Here is a 27,348-nt window from a genome sequence, read left to right as displayed (position 1 = left end):
GGATTCTTTTTTTTTTTTTTTTTTAACGTTTATTTATTTTTGAGACAGAGAGAGACAGAGCATGAACGGGGGAGGGGCAGAGACAGAGGGAGACACAGAATCGGAAGCAGGCTCCAGGCTCCAAGCCATCAGCCCAGAGCCGGATGCGGGGCTCGAACTTACAGACCGAGAGATCGTGACCTGAGCCTAAGTCGGACGCTTAACTGACTGAGCCACCCAGGCGCCCCAAGAGTTGGATTCTTAACCGACTGAACCATTCCGGCACCCCATTCTTTTTTCTTGTTTTAAGCAAGACACCACTAAGGTATCTGTTCAGGACTCTGTGCCCCTTCCAGAAAGATGGATTCACATCTGCCACGGGGGAGGAAATATGTAACATCACATATCCTCTGACTAATTTTTTTTATGTTTAGCAATAATATTTTTTGCTTATTTTACATTGCTGTTTCTATAAATAAACCAGGAAAGTCAGATGAGACTTTTGGGGAAGGCAGAAGCCTCCTTTATATTTCCAGGGGCTCTTCCTGTGTCAGATCCTGTAGATTTATGTGATCATAAAGCCCATATGGGCACTTTATTTCTATGCATAGTGAACCCCTTGACTCTTGCCCCTAGTCCTTACTACAGTGCTGTTCAATGCCTATTTAAAAGCCACAGAAAATATTCACAGAATTTGAAATGTTTTATTATATCACCTCAGTAACTAAATTTGCTTCATGAATAACTTTTTTAACATGCAAGCAATAGTATCTTGTGTAGAGGAGAGTGAAGACTAATGCTTATCAGTCTTTACTAGAGCAAAGTAAGATCCAAAATCTGGGAATGGAGAGGAGATGGTCCTCCTGGATTTTCTGGGGTTCGTACAGCCCCTTCCCCTAAGTGTTCCTGGATCCCAGATTTCAATCTATAAACAAAAGAATCTTTCATTACTGGTATGAGAACCTGAAGATAAGGTTACAGTATGGTGCCTCTTTGTCAGCGTGCAAGTGTTCTGTCGGGTTTCTGAACACTTAGTGCTATGGTGGGCATCACCGACGATGTTAATTTCCTCCAAGGCTCCAGAGTCCTGTGGCTAGAAGCCAGGATCACTTGGAGAGATTTGGTCCCAAATCCCAGCTTTGCCACTTCCTCGTTACATGACAGTGAACAAATTCCTTAACTCCTGTAAACTCTGTTTTTTTTTTCCTCTTTAAAACCTCACTAATAATTGCACCCTGCTCATAGGGTTGCTGTGATGGGTGAAAACAAATACTATGTATTGCACCTAGCCTAGTGAATGGCACAAGTACTCAATAAATTTTAACTGTTATTGTTTCAGTGGACTTCCTGCTGATCTTCACTGTTTCCTATATTTTTTCCAGGGAGATGTTAATCTCTGTGGCTCTGGGCCAGGTGTTATCCCTTCTTATTTGTGGAATTGGCTTGACCAGCAAGTACCTGTCAGAAGATTTCCATGCCAATACACCAGTCTTCCAGAGTTTCCTCAATTACATCCTTCTCTTCTTGGTCTATACCACCACACTAGCCGTCAGACAAGGTAAGCATGCAAAAACCCATATGTAGCTTGGAATATAGCTGGGTTCCTTTTTTATAGACATCTAGAAGAATGATGAGCCATGACTAAATTAACTTTTTGTCACTTACAGCATCATAACACAATTCAAAACCTCAACTCTTGCTTTTCTATTTTGCAGTAATAAAGCAAACAAAATGAATAAATAAATCACAAAGAAGCATAAATTACGTGAATTCAGCAGGAAATAGGAAACGCATGTATAGGCAAAATGTACAATTGCTCACTATTTGAATTTCTGTTAACATCCCTTATACCCCTGGACCGTGGAAAGGCCTGATGCAGCTGTCCTCAGTAATGCTAGTCCTCAGAAATCCAAGGGAATTACAGACAAATGTATGTTCTTTGGGAAAGTGTCACAAGAAAGATAAAAATAGTAAACACAAACAACTCTAGTAATAATAAAAGAGAAAAGAAAGGAAAGAAAACTACCACAATTGGTCAAATGAGATGTTCTGTCTAAACTTCAAATAGCTAAAGCAAGAAAACAAGTCCTCCAAGAATCAATGCAAGAAAAACTTTTTATTTGGCAATTGCAGTTGAAATCTTTGGGGGTGTATCTCTGGGGAGAGTAATTCAGATCCTTATGATTATACCATTGAATCTGGTGTAAACACTCTTTTTTATTCCTTTGGCATGGAGATAGCCAACAATTCACCCCTAGAAGCTGTTGAATGTGAAATATGCATTGAAAAATAACCATTAACATGTTTGAAGATAATTTTATACCTTAATAATAAATAAGGATATAGGAATAGCTATATTCATCAATTCTAATGGTCATACTTTTTTGAAACTTTTATAAGAACTGTAAGAGTATTTCATTTTTACACTTCCTTATTTAAATGGCCATCCAGAATAATATTGTTTAATTATAACTATGTGGCCAATTCTAGATTTTATTCAGTTGGGACTGAATTCCAGTTTAACTTTGGAGTTGTTTAAAGTATTGGAATTCATTTGAAACTTATCAAAAAATTGCATTATCGGTGTTTGTTTGTTTTTTGATTTAATATCTGTAGACATTAATCTAAGAATAAGCATCTGACTTCGGCTCAGGTCGTGATCTCACAGTTCGTGAGTTTGAACCCTACGTCAGGCTCTGTGCTGACAGCTCGGAGCCTGGAGCCTGCTTCAGATTCTGTGTCTCACTCTCCCCCTCCCCCATTCACACTCTGTCCTTGTCTCTCTCTCTCAAGAATAAATAAACATTAAAATTTTTTTTAAAAAAAATAATATTTCAACTAAAATCTCAGGCTACAGAAGCTATAGACATTGAGTCTGACTTTTATTTCCTCAGGGTGATATATGGAAGCTAACAGTTTGAACACTACAAATGCAAACAAGAAAACCCACAAAAATCATAGGGAAGTGGTGAGGAAAAAAGTAAACCAAGCCAATCTAAGAAACAGAGAGAAAATTTCACTGTCATAGGTACAAACAGGAAAGCGTAGAAAACTAAATGTAGCAAAAGACCTAAAGTTTATAGCAGTACCTTCTATCAAGACTCCATAATGTGCCCAACACTATGTATCTCCTTTATTATCTCCTTTGTTTCTTCAATCCAAAGAAATAGGTATTATTATCCAAAATTTTGTAAATTAGGAAACGGTGCCTCTGTGTCCAGAACCTGCTCCAGGCTGTAGAACTAGGAGCTGTAAGGCTCATGCTAGGCCAGGTCACGTGCCTCCCTGGACTCCCTGAACCCCATGTGGGATCTAGGGGAGGCTGGAGGAAGAAAAGATACTTTTGAACAAATGGAGGGTTTTTGCTTGAAATTCAAAACCCTGAATAAGAAAATAGCACTGGTGCAAGGTCTAGTGAGGCACAACAGCGAAGTCAAGAAAATGCAGTCTCAGCTTTGGGTGGGGAGGGTAGATGGTGGTGGGGAGTGGGGGTGGGGTGGGGAGACACAACTGGCAAGAGGCCAAGGACTAGGACAAAGAATTCGGAAGCTCTTTGGAGAGAAGACTGAAGAGAGCCTGAGGGAATTTTGTTTATCCCAGTCAGTGATGTCCAGAAGCAATGTCTCAGATACCCTATCTAGAGATTTCTGCCATTGCCTCAGATTATCACTAGATTCACTGACATGGCTTTATTTGGGTGTTTACTCACGATGTTTGTTTTAATCTTCATCTTTAAAAGTTTTAATAGGCTGGCATTAAGCTAACATCTGGAAACCAACATAGTAATTACATTAATTTTGTATAGGCTGATTCCATTCTATGTTCTAGAGACATAATAATCTCTTTCCTTTGGGCACCTCAAGATTTGAGAGGGAATGAACAACAGAGCAAAGAGGGGGAAAGGATGGAAAGTCTGGTGTGTGCAAGGGAGCTGCTCTCACAACCACAATTTCTTTTCCTTTCCTGGTGCTCTCTGACCGCTCCTCCCAGAATGGTGCAGATTAGGACTGAGCAAAATTACTGTCTTTCCAATTCTCCCGGCACAGACGTCACCTAACCCGACTGGGCCACCATTTAATTTGACACACCTTAGGCCACATAACTGCAAGAAGTTAGTCTCAGGAATGTATATATGTGTATATATATGTATATATGTATATATGTATATATATGTATATATATGTATATATGTATGTGTGTATATATATGTATATATGTGTGTGTATATATATATGTATATATATATAATTAATTATTTATTTATTTATTTATTTTTTGAGACACAACATAAGCTTGGGAGGGGCAGAGCGAGAAGCAGAGAGAGGATCTGAAGTGGGCTCTGTGCTGATAGGCTGACAGCAGCAAGCCCAGGGCTGGAACTCATGAACTGTGAGATCATGACCTGAGCTGAAGTCGGACATTCGGCCGACTGAGCTACCCACGCATCCCATCGGGAATGTATTTTTAAACAAGTATTTCCTTATCATTTTAACCATACATCTTCTAAAAAGTTATGATCGTCTCATGTGATTACAATGTGATAAATACAAGAAGCCCTTCAAGAGCCTTCAGGTTGGTATTATGGCAAAAGCCTTCTGGAAATTTGACTTCAAAGTTAAACTGAGTTCTCTTTATCAGATGCTCACTGAACCAGTGACCAAAGACTCTGAAGCAACAGGTTCCAGTAGAAATTCCAATATAACTCTGGTTCAGGCTGGAGTTTTGAACTTGTCCCTGATTATTAAATTGGTTTCCAAAAAAGTGTGACTCCGTCCTTAAAAACTTTGTCTTGTTGAACAAGTTTTATGTCTGACCCTTTCCTTGACTGGTACTAGGTTGTTATTACAGATGTTTCCAACATTCATAAAGTTTTTGCTCTTTATAGCAAAGAGCTTCAGTAATACCACTTTATAGAAAAAAAATGTACTTCAAACAAGTAGTTGCATTGACGCAGCAGCAAGTTTGAGAATTTAGCTATAATAAATATATATAATATTTATTTATATTTATATATATAATAAAAATGAGCTAAAATAAATAAAGTGGTTAAGAGTAACCACTTTAGAGAAGTTATTCAGGCAATTGAAATGTCCTCATTGAAGTGATGCCTGAAATCCAAACTCATGCTGTGTGTACCTAGTTGGGCGTCATGAATTGTAAAGAAAAACTCAGTTCTCTTCCTGTGTCTTCCCTTTACCCTCACACTATCACCACACTTAACACATTTTTGTCACTGAATGCCTGGTGTTTTTCATACCAAGCAATTCTGTGACATCAGCTGGGTGTCCTACAGTCAGTCCAGGTTCTGACACTGTCTACCTGGAGATAGTGTCAAATCCCATAAGTTAAGAGCTCGGCCTCACGTGACTGCCCCTCTCACTTCAGATGCTAATTGCAAGTCTGGGTTGTAGCCTCTGCTTCTGACTAATGGACTGTAAATCAGAGGTTCCTACAGCTTCCTTCTTGAGTTTGATTAATTTAGTAGAGTGGCTCACAGGACTCAGGAAAACAGTTCATTACTGTTTATCAGTATATTATAAAAGAATATGATGAATGATATACATGAACATCCAGATGAAATAGATGAGTTGCACAAAGTACGTGGGAGGGGGCACGGAGCTTCCATGCCCGTCTGCATAGGCCACTCTTTCCATATCACCATGTATTTATTCATCAACCCCGAAGGTCTCTGAATCCTCTATGTTAGACATTTTTATGGAGATCATTATGTAGGCATGATTGATCATTAACTCCATTTCCAGCCCCTCTCACTCTCTGGAGAATGGAGAGATGGGGCTGAAAAATCCAAACTTCTAATCATGGCTTGGACTTTGTGGTAACCAGTCCCTATCCTGGAGCCTAGCAAGAGTAACCTCATTAGAACAAAAGATATGGCTATCACCCTGGAAATCCCAAGGGATTTAGGAACTCTGTGTCAGGAACCAAGGTCAAAGACCAAATATTGGAACAAAAGATGCTCCTAAGTACTCTTATTAGGAAATCACAAAGGTTTTTGGAGCTCTGTGCCAGGAACTGAGAGCAGAGACCAATATCTCACAGGAATATAACTAGGAAAGTGTAGAGAACCTCCCAGAAACTGATGGATTTGCCTGGGAAATTCTCAAAAGAAGACTTTTCCTCATGTCTACTTTTTTTCTTAAAATTCCATGCAATGCTAGCTGAAATCAGGAAGCAGAGAAACACAAAAAGCAAAAACTATGAACAAGAAGAAAGAAGAACAGGATGGGGTCTAACTAAAGCCCAGCCATTCTCACATTTATGTTGTAGAAGCAAGAAATGTGACAGGCTTTTAAAAACAAAGGTGAAGATAGGATATCAAGGAAAAAAAATATGTTATTAGACTTTCTACCCATAAAGTTCTCTTACCAATTATCTTAAGAATCCTGCTGCTTCCCAGAAGTACTTTCAGCGGCTCTTAAATAATAGATACCTATGGTTTCTCTTTTGGCAATTTTTAACTTCTGAGTGAACGTAAACAACAGTTTTTAAACAGTCAATAATTTCCTTCTTTTCTTCTTCTGCCAATTTTCCTCAGTTCCTATCTCTCTAATTCCTCTTTATTTTTTCATTCACAGTTTACTCTGTGATGGGGTAGGAAAGAATTGTGGGGCCAAGGCAGGACACTTTCAATCCATGTTTTCCTCCTTAAGGCATGGTGATGAAAAAAAAAATGGGTATCAGTAATGAAAGCACAAATAGAAAGAGAAGTATCTGCTTCATTTCATATACAGACCTTGGAAAGAAAAGAAATGTGGCCACCATAGATTGTCATTAGATATATTCCTGGTGACTCATTTTATAAGTTCTGCTTTTTCATTGAAAGATATTTTTATAAGCTCTTCCAATTTTGAATAAAAGACAAGCTTCCAGCTAAAAGCAATATGATGGGTTGTGCATGTATTTTGCTTTTCAGAAAATTCTTGAAACATAGACATTAAAGTATCTATTGAATCATTGATATATTTTTTTTATGTTAGTGTAAAAAAGAGACAGGTCTTTAATGTACTAACAGAGCACTCATCAAAACATCACCATGTGTAATCCTTTTGACTTTTTCTAAAGAAAGAATACTGAAAAGTAAACACATGCCATACTTTTTATGAAAAATATACCCATTTTGGACATTAAATTCCAGAAGATAGAAATCCTAGTTCAAATTTCACTTTTAAGTGGGGAGGCTGAAAAATGAACTCTGTTCAGGTCTTTCAAGCACTTGCTCTCTCCCTGCCCGTCCTACCCACCATCTCCTTTTTCCTACCCAGGGCACTCAAGTAATGCAAGACAGATGAAAGAAATACATAAAAATGACAGCTTTGTCTACACATAACAGCTAGATGCAATTCATGGCCCAATGGTCCAGTCCCATAGCCCTCAGCATTTTAAATGAAGATGCTTCTCGGAATTTGTGCCAAAAAAAGCATTTCTCCTTTTGGTGGTGGCTGGGGAAACATTAATCAGTAAGTAATTGTTACCTTTTCCCACACCAGACAGGCTTCATATTTGTTCTTTTCAGAAACACTGCACTCCTTACATACAATTACATAGGATAAATTCTTAATTACCAATGTTGCAAGATTAAAAATATCTCTGTAATTAGAGGAAATGTAGGACTTCATACAAAATGATATAGACTTCTCACAGAGCCACAATGATGTCTTGGAAATAAGTATCTGGCATTTCACAGTCTATCAGATCTTAGAGTCCCCTGTGGATCTCATTTCCCTAATTCTGTTAATACTGCTGTGCCTCTGTGAATTTTTGCCCCTTGCCTTTACTGGAATGTTCTTTGACCCACACCATAGGAGGTCGACAACATGGGCCAGAGCAGTGAAAAAAGTTAAAGCAGGATCCAGGATTTTCCTCAGAGCAAAAGCTCAAGTTATGCTCACACATAGCTCAGTTTCCAATTCTCTGGATAACCTTTACTATATCACTGAGAAGGACTTTGGGTTGGACTTTGGGTCAGTGAGGAGAAGGAGTGGGTTGGCAGTATAAGAAAACACTTGGCAAGTGTAAATACTGAATTATAACTCCCTTGGAAGTTGTGGGGGCAAATACTACCGTCACTTACCTACGACTGTTGAGGTAATATTCATTGGCCTCTTAAAAATTCTCCCGTGTGGGAAATTACCTGGCAGACCTCCATTCCTATTCCTTATCAGGTTGCATTTATTTTTACTTAAGTATGATTGGAGTGTTCTAGTCCCCATAGTATAGAAAGGTTGTACTTTAGGAACTGAGGTGCTCAGATGAATCTTTGGTAGATGGGAATTATGATTATGTTGTTGGGGAAGAGAGAAGAAAAGGTGGGAACAGGGGAGGGAGGGAAGAAGAAGGGAATATACACAAACCATGCTGGGAAATTATTAGAGAAAATCACAACAGAAAGCTAGAATCTGGTTCTAGCAAGAGCAACTGAAACTCTCATAGACTGCTGCTGGGAATGCATAATGATACCACCACTTTGCAAAATGGCTTGGCAGTTTCTTATGAAGTTAAATATACACTTAAATATGACCCATCAATCACACTGTCCCAAGAGAAATAAGAACATTATGTGCACACAGAGAACTATATACAAATGTCCATTGCAGCTTTATTCATAATGGCCAAAAACTGTAAACAACCCAAATGCTCACCAGCTTGTGAAAGGATAAACAAATTGTGGTAAATTCATACAATGGAGTACCACTCAGCCATGACAAGGAATAAGCTACCGACACATGCAATGATATGGATTAACCTTAAAAGCATTATGATAAGTTCAGGAAGGCCGACATGAAAACTCTGGTACTGTGTAATTAAATACTGGGTAATAATGTGATGTTCTGGAAAAGGCAAAACTATAAAGTGAGGAAATAGATATGTGGTTGCCAAAGCCTCAGAGTGGGAGGGGAGACTGACTGCAAAGGGGCACAAGGGAACTTTCCGGGTAATGGAAATGTTCTGTAGATGTTGATTGTTGTAGAGATTACAGGACTATATACATTTGTTAAAACTCTTCAAGCTATGCACTTAAATCGATTTTACCACAGGTAAATTATACTTTAATACACCTGACCGAAGGCCAAACAAAATGAATGAAAAAGAATTAATTGTCTCTTCACTATCCCTCCATGGTTACCATGATAAAATAATGTCTCGTTAGGCCCAGAGTTTCCAATAGGGAAACTATAGTAGCTATTCCTTCAATCACTTGTGGATATTAGGAGGTCAGCATTAAAACTTCTCACTTCATAGGGCATGCTTTTAGACTATAAGAATGAGTACCGTTTCCAAAAGGGGGGAAAAAAAAACCCTGCTCCAAGGACCTTGCTCATGTGACATGAACTGTTATTTATCAAGCTCATAACCCACTAAACAAAGCAAAAATACACACACTGCATACATATGCAGCGCTTACAGGGTGAATCTGCACCAAATCAAGTCTTCCACAGTCTTAATCAAAGTTAAGAGTACCCAACAGAGCATGTCCTGTTTTTGCTCAAGTGATGAATCTCAAATAGAGTGAGACCTTGCACAGAACTTTCAGTATCACTTAAATGACTTTTAGATGAAAGGAAAATGACATGAGTGTGCAACACTGCTTCTCCTCTTAATGTATCATCTTATAAATGTACACGCATGCACACACACACTCTATACATCAAACCCTCCCTCACTCCCCATGCCAAATACTTCGTTTAAGGGATGCGCTTCTGATTCTTTCATTCCAAACAGCCCATAAGCTTGGAGGGAGGGATTGTCTCTCTGTCTTATCTGGAGTCCACGTTGACTGTTAATTCTGGAAATCTTTAAGCAGTCACCTATCCATGCTGAGAGCTGGCATAGAGCAACACTCATTCCTGGCACGAAGCTCCAGTGTTCATGTGGGAGACTGAAGGGTGGTTACAAGATGATAACTGTATTGCCTGAAGGAGATAAGTCCCCTTCTGCCAAAATAGTGCTTTGTATGTAATTAGTGTAAGAATTCAGAGGAATAGAGTTTATCCTTACAATCATCTTTCTCATTAAAAAAGAATCATAATGGAAGAACAAAGCAGTCCCTGCAGTGAGTTGAATTGCTTTCCCTAAGTTTTCATTAAATCAAAGACTCAGCAGTTAGCCATCTTGCAGACCCTACTGCAGTCTGCTACATGAGATTTGTGAGGCGGAAAAATGAAGCAAACTTTTCTTTTTTTTTCCTTCTCAGGATTAGATTTGCAGTGTGGTTACTTTAGATCAGAATTCCCTGTCTGTGCATTTTTGGAGTATCTGGTTTCACTGGCTTCCATTTCTGAGATTTTGGAGGACCAGAAAGAAGATCATGCAACTCACCAAATTTAAATGTGGTGTTTGCAAATGGTGGGTTCTGACTGCAAGTTGGAGTGACTGTGCCCCTTCAGTGACTTATAGGAGGAGAAACATAAAGGAAATGACTTGCAGATAAAAGAAAAGATGATCAAAATTTATGTGTCTGACCATTTTGTTTTACCATTTCACACTTCGTTCTATAAAGTAGCATATTACTCTCTTTTACCTTGAACTAATTAGTCATGTCTAAGAAAATGTCCATCTGTAAGAATCATATTTAGGAATTACTACTTAAGTCCACTAAATTAAAATATAATTTTAAACAATTAGGGTCTAGACTTTTTCTGTTTCTCAGTTCAGTCCAGATGTAAGAGTCACTGCATCATCCTAGTAAGTTTCCATAACTTTTCTGTGTTGTTTTTCTTCAGTTTATATGTCAGGGTAATAAGAGCAACCACCTGATGGGTTTCCTGTGGACTAAATGAGGAGATGTATGGAAAATTTCTAGCACAGGATCAGGCTTATAGAAGCATTGAATACATATGATCTGCCATCATTGGCATTATATTGACTTAATAAATATTGATTCTCCTCCTTAGCAAGTTGGATTTTACACATGTAACCCTTAATTTCGATAAATTTCATCACGAGGACCCTGAAATTCATTAGCCATATTGCCGCAGTTGTGTTCTTCTTTTGTCGCTGGATGTCGCAGTAGGCACTGGTATGATTCATAGAAGGATCAAAAACAAGAGACACTTCAGATGTTTCCTCACCACTGCGGTGGCCAATGTGAGTAAGGGGACTCACTGATAGAATTATTTCACTGGCGCACGACTCATTCTGAAATGCACTAGCCCAAGTCCCCCTGTCCCAGTGTGTAGAGTGGGGGTCTTTTGCCTGAGAAAGTCAAGCCAAGGGCAACAGTGAGCATCCAGAATCTGTCCAATGGGACCCAGCACCACCTTTCTACTTTCCGGCATAACTGCACCCTAACTATGAGAGATCACAAAGGGGGAAGGGAGGGCTGCCAAAGGAAGAATTGAAAGAACAACTCCCTAGATCCATGCTTACCCCTAGAAATGAATGAGTACTTTGCTCTAGAGCTTTGATTTTAACAATGAAATCTCAACACAAAATTATTTCCCACCCTTTCTTTTCCTCTTGTTGATATGTATGTTTCCTCTCTCTTCTCCTATTTCCTCTCTTCACCCAGCTTTTTCCTTCTCCCATAATCATAACTGATACACAAAAGGGAAGAAAAACATTCCCATTCACTTTACTAAGATAAAACTGTCACTACAAATTTAGATGTTACAGAGAAGATCCAGATTCATTTTAAGCCATGCCTGCAAATTCCGACTCCAAGTTACTATCCTTTGCTCAAGAAAAGGCTGAGAAGCACAAGGACACCAATTAAGATCAGTATGTTGTAAACTAAGTTTGATTACCTTTTTTCGTGAATGTTTTTCTTCCACAACACACACACAGTGCATCTGTGAACTGCAACCAACTGAATACGCATATGGAAAGCAAAGCAGAGCCAAAGCAGCTGAGAAGATCACATTCCTATTTGGCCTGCTGACCAAGGCATACGCCAGCTGGAGAAGTTAAGGACAGAGAAATGTGGTTTGTCCAAAACCATGAAGGGATGGCATTTCTGTCCAAGATAATTTCCAGCAAGGAATCCATTCTTAGGCAGTGGCCATAGGTGCTTTAGAAGACCTATCATTACAATAGTAGGGATTCCTAAGATGCATTCCCAGAGGGAGAGCTGGATCATTATTTTATAATCAGAATCCCAAATCTCCATCAGTTATTTGGAATGAGCAGTGAGCAGTACATCCCTTTTAAGGATATTTCAGTGGAAGCCATAGTATGAAATCTATAAGCAGAGATTAGCCTTACTAATAAACTACCACACACACAAGAATTGTCCTCGGATGAGCTCATTAAAAGGAATCTTGCTTCCATTTTTGACAGGGTCAGAACATTTGTCCTATTTTAAAGTTGAAAAATAAAATCAGGGTGGGGAGAGGAAAAAATAAAAATAATCCAAGATGAAAAAGAGCTGCAAAATGCCCCCAGAGAGCACAAAGCTTTGGGGGCTACATAGCCAGTGAAATGGCCACCAGTATGTCATCTTCTAGCTGAGAAGAGGGGAAAGCCATGCTGTCAAGATCATGGAGCTCTCACTCACCCATCTTTCAGCAGGAAGAGCATGCCACAGACAAACTCAATGGACTACTGGGGTCTCACCAAATTCAAAGCATCTGGTTCTGTACCTACAAGCACATTTCAACTTTTGGCTTAGTGAATGTCATTCACTGAGGTCGAAATTTCCAGCTGGGCTGTGTTAAACTCAGGGCCATTATAGCACAGCTTTAAGCAAGCTATTGATTTTAAACTTTTGTCAGGCTAAAAGAAACTAAGTTAGATCATTCAGAAGCAAACAAAGAACTCAACTTCTAAAAATAAAGTTAAGGAACTTGGTAACTTCTTTCTAACAGAGAAACGTGTGGGCAGATCTTATGTAAGTGACATAAATGTGGAAGTCTCTGCACTGTTAAAAATTGTAAGTTATTTACTATATGGAAACTTAATAAATCTCAACTCTTGGTTTCTGTTGTTTTGGCATCGGATATGTTGAGTAATTTAAATACCTAACAGGAAAGTGTGTTCCTATACTCGGGGTGTCTCTTAACGAAAGGAGTCAGCCCCATATGCACAAGCCAAGGATGCAACTGCTTCCCAGCCTACTGAGTTTTATTGTGCCCATGTTTATTTCATACAGAACCTTCTAGAAGGCTCTGAACTGAGTACATCTTGCTCATATGTCTCTTATCTAAATGTAATTTCATGTATCTTCCTCAGTCACGTATTTCTTCCCTCACGTATTCATTCATCTATTATTCCATTCATTTATTCAGCAAATGCTTTTGGAGGGCCTCGTTCTCTTAGGCACTGTACTCCCAGATGTGAAGGATGCCCAACTCTCCCTTCTCCCATTCCTTCTAAGCTCATAGGCAAGAGGAGGAGAGTGACTAGTAAAGAGTCCCTGTAATTGCAAGAGGCCAGATCTGAAGGTCTCATTTTCCTTCATCTCCACCAAATCTTCATTGTAAAGGAATTTACTTCTCCTCTGTCATCTATTTTCATGACTGTTTTCTCCATCAGCCGCCAGTACCCCCTTCCCAATTATTCACAGCAGAAGAATTCATTACAAGCAGTTACAGTCAATACATTGCTGTGTTGTGGCATTCTGTTGGTGTGTAGGCTCACACCTGTGTTCTGGGATCCTGACTTTGCATTAAAAGAGCCATAGTTGTTCCTCTAGTCCTTATACGCACCCCCACATACATTGTCACCCCAGGAGAGTAAGACACAGATATCATCCGTGTCCTTTATTTAGACTTAGCTGTGGTGACTTCTAGCCTGCTAAACTTCTTTGAGCTAGGGCAGTTGGCTAATTTCATGATTATTAGTGACTTCCAAGACTCTCAAAGGTCTCCTATCCTCTTACAGGCAGCTATATATGGCTCGCTGGTCTCCATCAATTTGCCTGGCTTAAGTGACCCCTTTCTGTAATGACAAACAGTCCTTTTCTTTATTTTTTTGGCAATACCTTTAAGGAGCCCCTTACCCTTCTGGTCATTTGGGGATGTACCTCAATGCTTGCTGGTGTATGAACTTAAGCTCTTCCCAAGTTTCAGGAACCCCTGTAAAATGTTAGAAACTTTAATAATTTAATGTTATAAAGTGAAAAACAGTAGCACAGTAAAGAATATCAAAGTTCACAAGCTTTATTTCAGTACCTGACTGAGGAGAAGGACTGCCAACCACTCATTGGGACCATTAACAGCTGTGGAGCAGCAAGAAGGGAAACCAAAGTGTCAACTTCTTGCTTTTGACAATTTTCTCATTTTCTTACTGTACAGCATGTTCCACTAAGATCACATCTCATTCAGGGTAGGTCACCATTTGATAGTATTCTGGAGGAGTAAATTAATGTTGCCTTTCATAACTAGTCTCACAATAGGTACAATTTCTGATAGTCCCAATTTGTTTGCAGAAAGTAGCACAGATACATATCTAACTAAATGCAGCAATTATTATGATTCCTTTGAAGAGATCGTTTTTGCCTCCTACTAATCATGTACCACAATGCCTGATATAATCTATTTATTCACGGTGTGACCTGAAAACCAGAGAAGGGTATCTCCCCTGAGGGAGCATATCTCCAGCCATGAGTATTCCCTGTGTGTCCATGCAGCTCCCATGAGTAAAGTTTAAACACCTCTAACAAACTAATGTAGAAAACTCCCATCATCTCTGAAGTTAAAGTTACATTTGGTTGTGGGATATATTGACTAATACAAAGTTGTCTTCAGTTAAATTTCACAAATATTTATTGAGCCCACTGTGTACCAGATACTATGTGAGACCCTTACCGATGGCCTCTTTCTATCCCCATTTGCTCTAGCATGTCTAAGCCAAGCCATCCATCACCTCTTGCCTGGACTGCTATGACCACTCCTGTGCTGTACTGACACCTGTCACAATTTCATCACTACACTGTCTTTTAAAGCTTTATTTGCTCTAAGTTAAAGTGCACTGGTCAATCAGACTTTGGATAATTATGCAAATCCTTCTTTACTTTTGATTTATGTTGAATTCAGGATTTTTAAAAAATAGTTGGGGGAAGGAATCGGTTAATAAAAAGTGATTTTTCTCATACCCATTGAAATCAACACATACTTCCCGGCTTCATTCATATAACCAAAATGAGGTCTTTTAATAAGGATCGAGAAACTCGAAATCAAGATACTAGAATGTTGTTATTCTTACTTTCTAATTAGCCTGTCTACTTGAGGAAAAGAGGCCAAAGATGTAATATTCTAATTTTTGTTCTCTGAGCAGTATGTCTTAAAAGTGCAAGCTAAGTTGCCTTGGATTTAAGAGTGGGGACATTGATCCAAATGTAAAAAAATAAAATAAACTTAATATTTTAGGTACTGGTTTTATAAAAAATAACTTTGGTAGATACTGTACTCTGTATACAGCATTATTGCTAAACTCAAAGAATTCCATTCGACCCTTAATATAGAACTTCAGTTAAAACAATTCAATTTGGTTGAGTTAACATACATTGAAAGACCTCTTTAATAATGAATCTTCTGATCAAAGATCTTCATTGGACTGCTTCGAAGGTAGATGTCTACTTTATAAAAACTGCTAAATACTAGGAGGAAACCATGAAAAGCCAAGAGACTCTGAGACAATATTTGAGGTGACAATGTTATAACCATTGTAAAATTTATATTTATTTTTTAAATTACCCAAGTAATACATGAATATAAATAATACACGTTTATGTAAATATAAACATTGCAAAGACAGACCTAAATATATTTTTTAAGGGATAATGTTTCCCACTCACCAAATAAATCCTTCTCTTCTTCAGTGGAAGTCTCTGTTAAAATTTTGTTGTTCATTTTCATGACAGTTTTCTATGCATATGCAATCAAATATGTAGTTATAATGTGTTTTAATGTAAATGCTAGGAACTATATATGTTGTTATGAAAGTTGCTTTTTTCACTTAATAATATGTCCTGGAAAATTTCCCATCTCCATACATGTACATTTACCTTACAGTTTTTAGTTATTGTAATAGTACTGATGATACAATTAGCAGTCATATAGAGTATTGCCAATTTTGAATTATTCCTTCTATTGTATAAGAAACATCCTTGTAAATATAATTTAAATACCTGTGAGAGTATTTTGTAGCTTAGATTGCTAAAAATCTAAATGCTGAGTTAAGGGCATTTTAAATATTGATAAATATCACTAAATCTCTCCTATCCAGAAATTATTACCAGTTCAAAAGCCTACTAACAGTATTTGAGAGTATATTTCCTTACTCATTTACCAACACTGAATATTATCATTAATATTTTTGTCCAGATTGACAAAAGGTGAAAAATATCTCATTGTTTTAAATTTCATTTTGTTAATTACCGGTGACATGAGCATCCTTTTGCATGTTTATTGGCAAGAAGAAATAGCATTTGAATCCTAAAATAAAAACAAGAAATGATAATGATTGCTTTCATAGTCTATTCTTGGTGTAAGACTAAGTCCTGGTGGGCTCCTTTCCTTCTTTCTTTCACTCAGTCTCTTGTTTTCATCTCCTTGTGAATTAGTGCAAAGAAAAGAAAACAAATGAGCCCTGTGATACGTTCCTCTGGAAGAATGCCACTGCCAGAGCCTTGGAGTAATAATATAGAAATTTATATCATCCATAAACCTTTTATAGTAGTGTAATTAGTAGGGCTATTAATACTACCTAAGCCTAGCTTTCTTTATTGCTGTAAACACAGCTTGTTATCGTATAAATGACATCAGTGTTAATCCTTTAGGGCATCATGTAAACCGAAGCACATGAGTCAGTTTAGCTAGGGTTTAATCAGAATCTCCATTCAAAAAAAAAAAAAAAAAAAAAAGATTCTTTTTGCTTAGAAATCAGACGGATAACCTTTGGGTGTTTGGGCAAAATCCAACATTTGGATTTTGAATCCCAGGGGAGGTTTACTGGTGTAGATATGCCTGGTAAGAATGAACTGGAGAGAAATAGAGAGATTTTAGCCAATGTCATTGTAGAATTATGCCCATTAGCCAAATATATCTGGCTATTTCTATGGCTATGTTATTTACATATGGTTTTCTTTTCTCTTATGCATTTTTTATTAATATTTAATCCAAAAAAAATGTGAGCCTAGTACCTATACGTCATTCATATCTCTTTTTCAAAAAATAATGAACGTGACATGGAAGTAGGTTCCAGGAATCCCAAATCAGCGTAAATTAGCAATGTGGTTAAGATGACTGGTATGGGAATCAGGACAGTAAAATTACACTGAAGGATGGTCTCTACTGTGATTATGTTTCTTCCTTAAACAAGTCAGCTTAATATCCATATGACTCAGATTTCCTGGCTGAATAAATGAGGATAAATATCCAATAAAAATTGTTTATTAATATATATTGATCATTTTATGTGCTCAGAGATGATGTCATTAAAATGTTAATCTGGTTGATAGTTGAGAGACATACTCAATTTATGTGGCTCTTTTAAGGTCAGCTATTATACTTAAGCCCTAGCTCTGAGTGAAACTAATATAGTTCAGGATGAGTTAGGTTTTTTTAAACAGTAGGTGCAAAGTCAGCCCTTTCAACTTGGATGATGATTGATAAAGGGAAGAGCACAATTCAATAAGGAAGAAAGAAATAGTGTACAGTGAGTTTGTTTGATTTTATGAATACACTATGCACCATTTCAAGTACCACCCCAAAGGAAAAAAAGGAAGGAAATGAAAATATACAGTATAACTACAACATACTTAAGCCTTACAACCATTGTATAGGTCATTTTATATATGAAGAAACTGAGGCTCAGAGAGATTAATTAACTTATCAAAAATTATATAGTGGCTTCTGTTTAAAAATTTTTTTTAACATTGTTTATTTTTGAGAGATAGAGATAGAGCATGAGCAGGGGGAGGGGCAGAAAGAGAGGGAGACAGAGAATCCAAAGCAGGCTCCAGGTCCTGAGCTGTCAGCACAGAGCTCAACGGTTCATGGGCTTGAACCCATGAACTGCAAGATCATGACCTGAGCCGAAGTTGGATGCTTAACTGACTGAGCCACCCAGGCACCCCTAGTGGCTCCTGTTTAGGATATAACTAGACACAAAAGACCATCACCCTCACTCCAACAACAAAAACGTATAAAGCTAAGGAAGCAAAGAAATCCAAATGTGTGAAATTCCAGAAAATTCCCTTTGTAAGAGAGAAAAGATTCAGTTTATCTCATCCCTGGCAGAGCGAGAAGAGAAAGAATCCACAAAAAGAGAGGTAAGGAAAAAACAGCAAAAACTTTAAGTTTTAATGCACTCACATGAGCTGGTGTGGCAGACTATATTCTAAAGTATCCCAACCACAGAGCAGTTTTATATATACGTACAAACTGTGTTCCATAGGTCTTTGCCTAGTGCTAGGCATGTATACCAGAGACTGAGAAGTGGCACAGAAAAACTAAAGGAGCTTCTCCTGATGTGTGTGGAGCCTTCTCAAGTGCGTGACACCCATGTTTTGAAGGTGGAAAAGGGCAGTACAGGAGATCTGAGAGAAATGAGCCAGAAGCAGTTCAGACTTTCAGCTGCCAAGGACTCGAGGCATGGCAAGAGAGTTGAGGGAAATACTTCTGAGACACTCCAGGCAGGGAGAGATTTCAATAGTGTAAAAAGCTTACTACAGGACACGAGAGCAAAGAGAATCCCCCAGAAACCCAACAGTAGTCAACTGAATTGTAAAGTAAAGGTATATTTTTCATGGTTCAGAAAATTGGTACCTAAGGATAAAGTGCAAAGAGATCGCCAGAATCTCACCAATACTCAGACCTCAAGTCCTGAAGAAGAGTAAGTACTGATCCTGCTTTCAAAATATTTTAAGTCAGTACTGAACTAAGTCAAACTAAAGCCGTAAGAAACCCCAGTCCCAACGATCAGATTGCTTTAGTCCTCCAGTCAAGCAGCCTGACACAGAAAAAGGATATTCTGTTTTTGAAAGTAAAAATTTTTCCTTTAAGTATCTGCTGCTATTTTATACAAAATATCCAAGTACAATAAAAATTACTAGACAGGTGAAGAAGCAAGAAAATGTGACACACAGTCAAGAGAGAAAATAATCAAGAGAAGCAGACCTAACAATACCATAGATGTTATAATTATCAGATGAGAACTTTAAATAATCACTATGATCAAAATCTTAAGTTCCAGTGGAAGAGGCTAGCAACACATGTGAAGAAATGGGAAATTTCATCAAAGACCAGGAAACTTCTTAAAATAGTTAAATAGGAATTCGAGGGAAAAAAACAGTATCAAAATGTAGGATTTAGCAGAGGAAGCAATCTGTGAATTTGAAGATAGGCCAGTACAAAGTATCCAATTGAAGCACAGAAAAAAACTGAGTGGCAAAAAAAGAGAGAGAGAGAGAAGAAAAACAGAATAGAATATCTGGGGCTATATGAAATTATCCAGCATGTTATTGAACTTCCAGAACAAGAGGAGAGAGACAATGAGGCAGAATAAATATTTGAAGAGATAATAGTTAAGAACTTTCAAATTTGTTGAAAGGCATCTGATAAATCCAGTAAACTCAGGAAATCCCAAGCAGAATAAATGCAAAGAAAACTACACCTAGGTTATATCATGTTCAAACTGCTAAAAACCAAACACAAAGAGAAAATCTTGAAAGCAGCAAAAGAAAGAAAAGATACATTACACTGAGGGAAAAACACTTCTCACCAGAAATGGTAGGGGCAGGAAGGTAATGTACAATATTTTTAAAGCACTTAAAGAAAGAAAAGAGACACCTGTCATCATGTAAGTCTACAAACAAGGAAAGTATCCTTTAAAAATGGAGACAGGGGTGCCTGGGTGGCTCAGTCAGTTAAGTGTCTGACTCTTGATTTCAGCTCAGGTCATGATCTCATGGTTTGTGGGATCAAGCCCTGTGTAGGGCTTTGCACTGACAGTGTGGAGCCTGCTTGTAATTCTTTCCTTCTCTCTTTCTGCCCCTCCCTTGCTTGAATACATTCTCTCTCTGTCTCTCTCTCTCTCTGTCTCTCTCTCTCAAAGCAAATAAACATTTTAAAAAATAAATAAATAGGGACACCTGGGTGGCTCAGTGTTGGTTCAGTGTCCAACTTCGGTTCAGGTCATGATCTCACGGTTAGGTTTGTGAGTTTGAGCCCGGCATTGGGCTCTCTGCTGTCAGTGCAGAACATGCTTCAGATCTTCTGTCTCTCTCTCTCTCTGCCCCTCCCCACTCACTCTCTCTCTCTCTCTCAAAAATAAATAAACATTAAAGTAAGTGAAATAAATAAATGAAAGTGGAGGAAAATAAAAAGCTTATCCCTAGTAAGAAGCAGAGATAAGAGATGAACCAGAGCCACATAAATGGGAAGATGGCTTCCCACCAGGGTCAACCCTGCCAGTTGTATTTGTTATGTGTTGTCATATATTTATGGCAATGCCAGCCTTTCAGTGTTTCATTTTTATATTTTATATATTTAAAAAAGTTTTTTTAATGTTTATTTCTTTAGAGAGAGAGAGAGAGTGCTAGCAGGGGAGGGGCAGAGAGAGAGGGAGAGAGAAAATCCCAAGCAGGCCCCACACTGCGAGCACAGAGTTCAAAGTGGGGCTCAAACTCACAAACCGTGAGATCATGACCTGAGCCAAAACCATGAGTCGATCGCTTAACTGACTGAGCCATCCAGGCATCCCAATTTATTTTTATTGTAAAAATAATGAATGGTAAAAAAATTTTAATCACTAACAAGTAGAGAAGGTAAAATCAAATATGCCATTTTCTACCTGCTACAGAGTCAAATCTGTAAATTAAAAATTGGAGATAAGCTCCATTGAGTAGCTCAACATGGCCCACTTCACTTGATCTCATTTCTTAGATTTGAAATGTGAAAAGTTATCAAGAATTCTTCTCAGGCTTTCTCTGTTATGGTGAATCCTCACTGGGAATAAAAATAAGAAATTCAATACTTTGTGCAAATTCAGTATATTCTCTTTCTTTCTAACTTAAAGAAAGTCATTGGAAAGAGTGGAATTTTCTAATCAATTTACCATAATGGCATTGAGATAATTGTTTAGGTTATCAAAGAAAGCATAGAGTTTTATGTGGTTTCCCGCCACCAAAGATATCTGATACTCTGTAACTCTACATGTCATTACTCAGATATCTTTAAGCTTAGTTACATGAAGAAGCCTCAGTTTCACAAACACCATTATTGTCATAGGCATACACATGTATATTATCAACAAATATGGTTGGCAATTTTTTTTTAATGTGTATTCATTTTTGAGAGACTGAGCACGAGCAGGGGAGGGGCAGAGAGAGAGGGGGAGACACAGAATCTGAAGCAAGCTCCAGGCTCTGCCGTGTCAGCACAGAGCCCTGATGCAGGGCTCGAACCCACAGACTGCAAGATAACGACTTGAACCGAAGTTCGACGCTTGACCAACTGAGCCCCTGGTTGGCAATTTTTAAATCACCATTTTCCAGGGTGTATTCACAACAGCATGTTGGAGCAGAAGATGAGAAGTCATACCTAAAGATCAGGAGAGGTGGTTTCTTTTGACCAAGCACTTCAGCAACCCTTGAGAAAGTATCTGTAGTCACTGTATGGTTCATGGTTGGCTAATCCAATTTCAGATAGAGCCAAAGAAGAAAGATAATTTGTGTTTGTTTATAGTAAGACTGACAAGAAAAAAAAATTGTTGGTGGAGACTTTAAGGGTTACCTACTCTAATTGTAAAGACTCCACTTCTAGAATATCCAGGCCAGGAACTCAGAGTGTGCTTCAGTATTTTGAACTCTGTATTTCAGAGAAATGCATCCCATCTTGGGCTGCCCTGATCATTAAATTTCTTTCTTGTAATAAACCAAAATCCATTTCCTTTTTTGTTACCCAGTATCCTAAATCAATTTTATGAGACCATAGAATATTAAATTCCTCTCTATAAGACAGTCATTGAAATACTTGAAACAAACCTCATACACACTTTTTTTCCTCTAGGCTAAACATCTCCAGTCCCTCAAAACTCGTCCCTTCTCCATTCTGATTACTCCCCTCTCAACCTCTTCTATTTAGTGCATATCCTTTTGAGAGACACGTATCTACTTCTCTGCTTTTCAGAGTGGGAGGAGAAAGATCACTTCTTCTTTCTAAATATTACATTCTTATTTATAAAGCTTAATCTTGCATTTCATCTGGGTTTTTTTTGCACTCACAGCTCATTTGAACTTCAATAATCCCAAATTTAAAAAGTAATTGATTGATTTTCTTACATACTCCTATATCTTTATTATAGGCAGACATTTTCCCAAGCAGTTAATTCCATAACTTTTAACTTGTTAAAGTTATTTTTTCTGATACCTGACCAGAATTTCTTCCCCTGTATTATAAACTTACTTCTTTCTAATTATCTTTTGTATCCTCAAAGTCACCTTAAGTCCTATTAAATCACCGAAACCTTTCCATCTCTGATTAAGGACTGCTGGATACTTTTAAAGCTTTCTTCATAAGTCCTATTTTCTATGCTTATCATAGCTTTCACTGCATACCTTCAGACTCTCTTTGATCTCTCCATACTCCCTAAAAATGTGAAACTCTAAATTAGATACTCTTAAATATAGAGTAACTGACAAAAGTTCATCTTTTCTGAGCAAGCTTCCCTATCTTTGTGCCTACCTGAGATGAATTTTATTTTGTCATATTTCTTCTATGAAATCAGAACTTACTGGAATGATTAAGAAAGTCTGGGAGATAAGCCCATCCACGTCCTCCCCTTACAGTTGGAGCATGGAATAGTTGTATGTTTCATTGTGAAAACTTAGAATGAAAGGAATGGAGTCCATTTCTTTAAGAATTTTCCTGCAGCACCTGAGTGGCTCAGTCAGTTAAACATCTGACTCTTGATTTCTGCTCAGATCATGATCTCACGGTTTGTGTGTTTGAGCCCTGCGTCGGACTCTGTGCGGACAGCTCAGAGCCTGGAGCCTGCTTCAGATTCTGTGTCTCCCTCTCTCTCTGCTCTTCCCCCACTCATGCTCTGTCTCTCTCTCAAAAATAAACATTTAAAAAAATTTTTTTAAACTAAAGTAAAAATTAAAAAAAAAAAAAAAAAAGAATTTCCTCTTGACTTTAAAAGGGAAAATGCCAGAACTTTGGAGAGAGAGTGATCTTTGTTCTAGGCTGGTCCAGTGTCTTCCTTTCTCTTTATTGTCCTTAAGCTCCTCTTCTCCTTGGTCTGTGACAAATTAATCATAAATTACAAAGAATTCTTAGTCTCTTTTTTAAATAATGAATACTAATACTTTAAGCAGAATCTTCCCCAATTATAGTTCCAGTGTTCTAGGTAATGATCTTTTCAATTTGCTACTACTATAGGTTCCAAGTCTCTTAAGTGTCTTACCATGCATTCTGGAAAAAGTTCTCTACCTTCTTAGTAGTGGCTTTTCATTACTGTCACATGAAGGGCTAGTGGGTACATAGATTACATTGGCCTTTGGCAGGAAGAAAACATCTAGGTTGAGTGATGCTCATAAAGCCATTCTCCATTCCTCTTGACTCCTTAGCTTCCAGTATCACAATGTTAAACATCCTTTTGTGACAGTAGTGGGGCAGGTGGGTGTTGAATTATTTCATGCTTGCTTTTGTGAGGGGTGGATATTCTTCTGGTACAACAGTAACTTTCCTCGCCTTACAATGATCTCATACTTGCTTTTGTGAGGGGTGGATATTCTTCTGGTACAGCAGTAACTTTCCTAACCTCACAACGATCTCATGCTTGCTTTTGTGAGGGGTGGATATTCTTCTGGTACAATGGTAACTTTTCCAACCTTGTAACTCAAGTATCCCTGAAAGCTGAGAACTACAACTAATGAGATCCCCATCACTGTTTCTCATCCTTTCTGTTCAGGTCCCTTAGATATCTATACTACTAAATACCAATACCTCCTAGGAGGTGATTTGGATTTTGATCCTTCTCTGAAGGATATCAACTCTCCTGGCCCCTCCTTTTCCCTCATTTCCCACCTAGAATGTCCCACCTCTCTTCTTTCTCTAAGCCTCTCTTGTCAGAGCACCTTGTTTTTAGTGGCCAGTTGTTTGCCCATGTGTGGGAGGATATGTTCAGCTTGGGACCTTGTGTTTCTGTAGTTACTTTTTTTTAAAAAATTTTTCATGTTTTTCCACTTTTGTAGTTCAATTCAGCTGGCCATTTTATTTACAAACATGTTTTACTGAAGTTATTTTTTAACATTAAAAGTGACTTTTTCATTTTAGGTAATTGTAGATAAAATTTAGATAAATCTTTCTTGTGATACTTCTTTCCTATCATTTGTTTTTAAAGGGGGGAATCACAGGCAATTTAAAGAGAATTATAAAGAAAGCCCAGATTCCGTTTTTATTCCATTGTACCCTAGATAAAGAGAAAATACCCTACACAAAGCCTCAGTGAAGACCTATCCTAACCATGGTCAAGAAGGAGCTATAAGGAAATATACCTATAAGGAGATCCAGACAATCACAACACAGATATAAGATATAAGATATAAGATTATCCCAAAGGTAACTCTCTTATCTTGTTCCCAGGATTTTTTCAGTACCTCTTTGAATAGATTTGTGATCTAAAAGCCTGGGTCTGTGATTGAAATATAATCAGATCCAGCCATGTTGGTTCTATAACTTAGTCTCTTAAAACTAAACTTAGGTAACAACTAAATAGTTTTGAACACTCTCCTTAAGAATATTTTTATGAGTGGCCATAATAATGTCCACATTACTAAAAATTTTAATGATTTTTTAGTGCAAAATATACATGACTGAATTGAGTCATCTTAGAGATCAAATTAATTTTCCTTCTTGGTTAAATCTATGTTTACTATATCCCATACCTGGAGACTAAAGAGAAGCTGGCTGCAGCCAGGCTTATCTCAAAAGTTGATGGGACAGGGATGTGACCATGCTTCCCCTCTAAACATGGATCTGGTGATCAGGACCCTAACCACAGAGCCTGTCTTCTAAGCCTTTTTGGAGTGAGAAGTAGTTTTATTATTGAAATTGTTGAATGGGTTGATTTCAAGAATTCTATATCTTGTAAATAAATTAGTCTTCTATCTTCAGTTCTTTATTTAATATATTTTGCCAAGGCGGGACTCCAATATCATTTCATGTTGCTGGAATCCAAACAATGAATACTTTTCAGAATGTCATATTAGGATTTCTAATTTTTTTCATTTATAAATATGAATAGAGTATATATTTTTGAGAATACCTTTCCCAGTACGGCACTCCTAAGATTATGGGATAAAGTATTTTTAAAAGTCTTTTTTTTAAGCATAACTGACTTTACAGGAAACTTACGGGAATTTGTGGAAGCCAGATAGGAACTGTAGGCCACAATATCATCTGGATGGACCTATTCATACTGGTGTTAGTTATCCCCAAGTATATAACAGGTAGTTTAGAATCTAGTTTTAGAGTACTGGTTTTAACAGGTCACCAGTGTGGCATTCAGGAAAGGACTGGAACACAAGTATAAGCTGTATGATCAGAGACCTAGAATAAATCCAGGACTTTCAAAGGGAAACCCTCTCAGCAGAAAAACTAGGATGAAATCTGTCTCATTAAAAGAAGAGGTGGAGGGGCGGGCGCCTGGGTGGCTCAGTTGGTTGAGTAGTGGGCTCTTGATTTCAGCTCAGGTCATGATCCCAGGGTTGTGGGGATAGGGCTCCAGCCTGAGTGTGGAGCCTTCTTATGATTCTCTCTGCCCCTCTGCCCCTCTCCCCAACTCTGTCTCTCTTTCAAAAAAAAAAAAAAAAAGAGGTGGAGATACGTGCCTGTCTGAGCTTTGATCTGGTTGGAGCAGAATAAATAGAAGTAAATTCTCTCCTGATATTTCTGTCCACAAGTCCACATGCATGCATATTTGGGGCCAGATGTCATATTATCTCCAAGAATTCAAAAACACTGACTCTAAAAGGTAATTTTAAGTAGTCTCAGGTTAATAGTTTCTGTAGGTGCCTGGCATAGACAATTACAGATTCTCTGAAGGAATGCACTTTAAGATCTCATCTCATAAACTGCTATAGAGAATGTTCTAAGGAATATGAGCTAATATATATATTTTTAAGTTAAGCAAACTAAGAAAACAAATCACTATGAGTAACAGCCAGCATAACAATAAACTACAGAAACAGACCTGTAACGATTCCAAATACTGGAATTTCCAGGTAAAGAATTTAAAGTAAATATGTGTAATATGTTTAAGAAATAAGAGAGGGTTTTCATTGTATGACAAAGGAAAAAGATTATCAGAATTTGATTAGGTAGGTCTAAAAAAAAAAAAAAGAACCAAATAAGATTTCTAGAAATGAAAAATATAATAATTGAAATTAGGAAGTTAGTATAAAGGTTAAACAAAAGAGCCAATCTTCGTAAGAAATAATAAGCAAAATGAAAGTTAATTCTTAAAAACTTATGCAGGATGCAGCACAGGATAAAAACATGAAACAGATTTAAATGGACATGGAGAGTGGAGAATGTGCAACATGAACTTGAATTCTAGAAGATTATTATGGGCAGAAAGGGAGAGAGGCACCAAAGAGATAATATGGCAAAAGAGTTTCCAGAGTTAATGAAAGAACCAAATCCCTAGGTCCTGAAAATCCAGTGAAAGCAAAGCAAGGTAATAAAAACAAAACCACATCCAGACACATCATAATAAAGCTGCAGAATACCAAAGAAAAGACAAGGTCTTAAACATAACAAAAGAGGAAATAAGGACTATCCACAAAAGAATAACAATTAGATGAGCGACAATGAAACACAGAAAATTAAGTGTGCCTTTCAACTGTTCAGAGAAAATAAAACCTGTAATTACATATACAATAAAGCAGTCCTTTAAAAAAAGAGGGTATACTAAAGATATTTTCTCACAGATAGAGTTTACTACTAACCAACTTTCAGTATGACAAAGGATATACTTCAGGAAAATGAATATGATTTTACAAAGGTCTAAGATAGAAGAAATAATGGTGAATAAATAAAATGGTGCACACGAAGCCATGTCTATGCAAATATTCACTGTGCAAAATCGAGAGAGAGAGAGAGAGAGAGAGAGCGAGCAGAGGAGGGGCAGAAAGAGAGGCAGACCAAGGATATGAAGCAGGCTCCATGCCGACAACAGTGAGCCCCATGTAGGGCTAGAATTCAGAACCGTGCGATCATGATCTGAGCTGAAGTTGGATGCTTAACTAACTGAGCCACCCAGGTGCCCCTAGGATGTAACATTTCTTAAGTAACCACTGAAAGAATAGAAATAGAACACATAATTTAAAAGCTGTTAGAGGGAAGACAGTGAAATGAGGGAGTGAAAGTCAATAAATTCAAGAAAAGGGAAATACAGCAA

The 27,348-nt window shown here is 37.7% G+C and overlaps 1 protein-coding gene across 1 annotated transcript in view; it reads left to right on the top strand.

Moving 5' to 3' along the window:
- SLC35F1 (solute carrier family 35 member F1) overlaps positions 1-27,348 on the top strand; it is a 407,499-nt gene that overhangs the window by 249,927 nt on the left and 130,224 nt on the right. The window contains exon 2 of the mRNA XM_019418199.2: positions 1,362-1,537. Within this exon, the coding sequence (XP_019273744.1) occupies positions 1,362-1,537 (176 nt within the window). The remainder of the gene's footprint in view (positions 1-1,361; positions 1,538-27,348) is intronic.

Source organism: Panthera pardus, unplaced genomic scaffold (assembly GCF_024362965.1).
Source record: "Panthera pardus isolate Hobbes unplaced genomic scaffold, ASM2436296v1 HiC_scaffold_17, whole genome shotgun sequence".
NCBI lineage: Eukaryota > Metazoa > Chordata > Mammalia > Carnivora > Felidae > Panthera > Panthera pardus.
The sequence above is the reverse complement of the archived record's forward strand: the minus strand, read 5'-3'. Positions and strand labels throughout refer to the sequence as shown.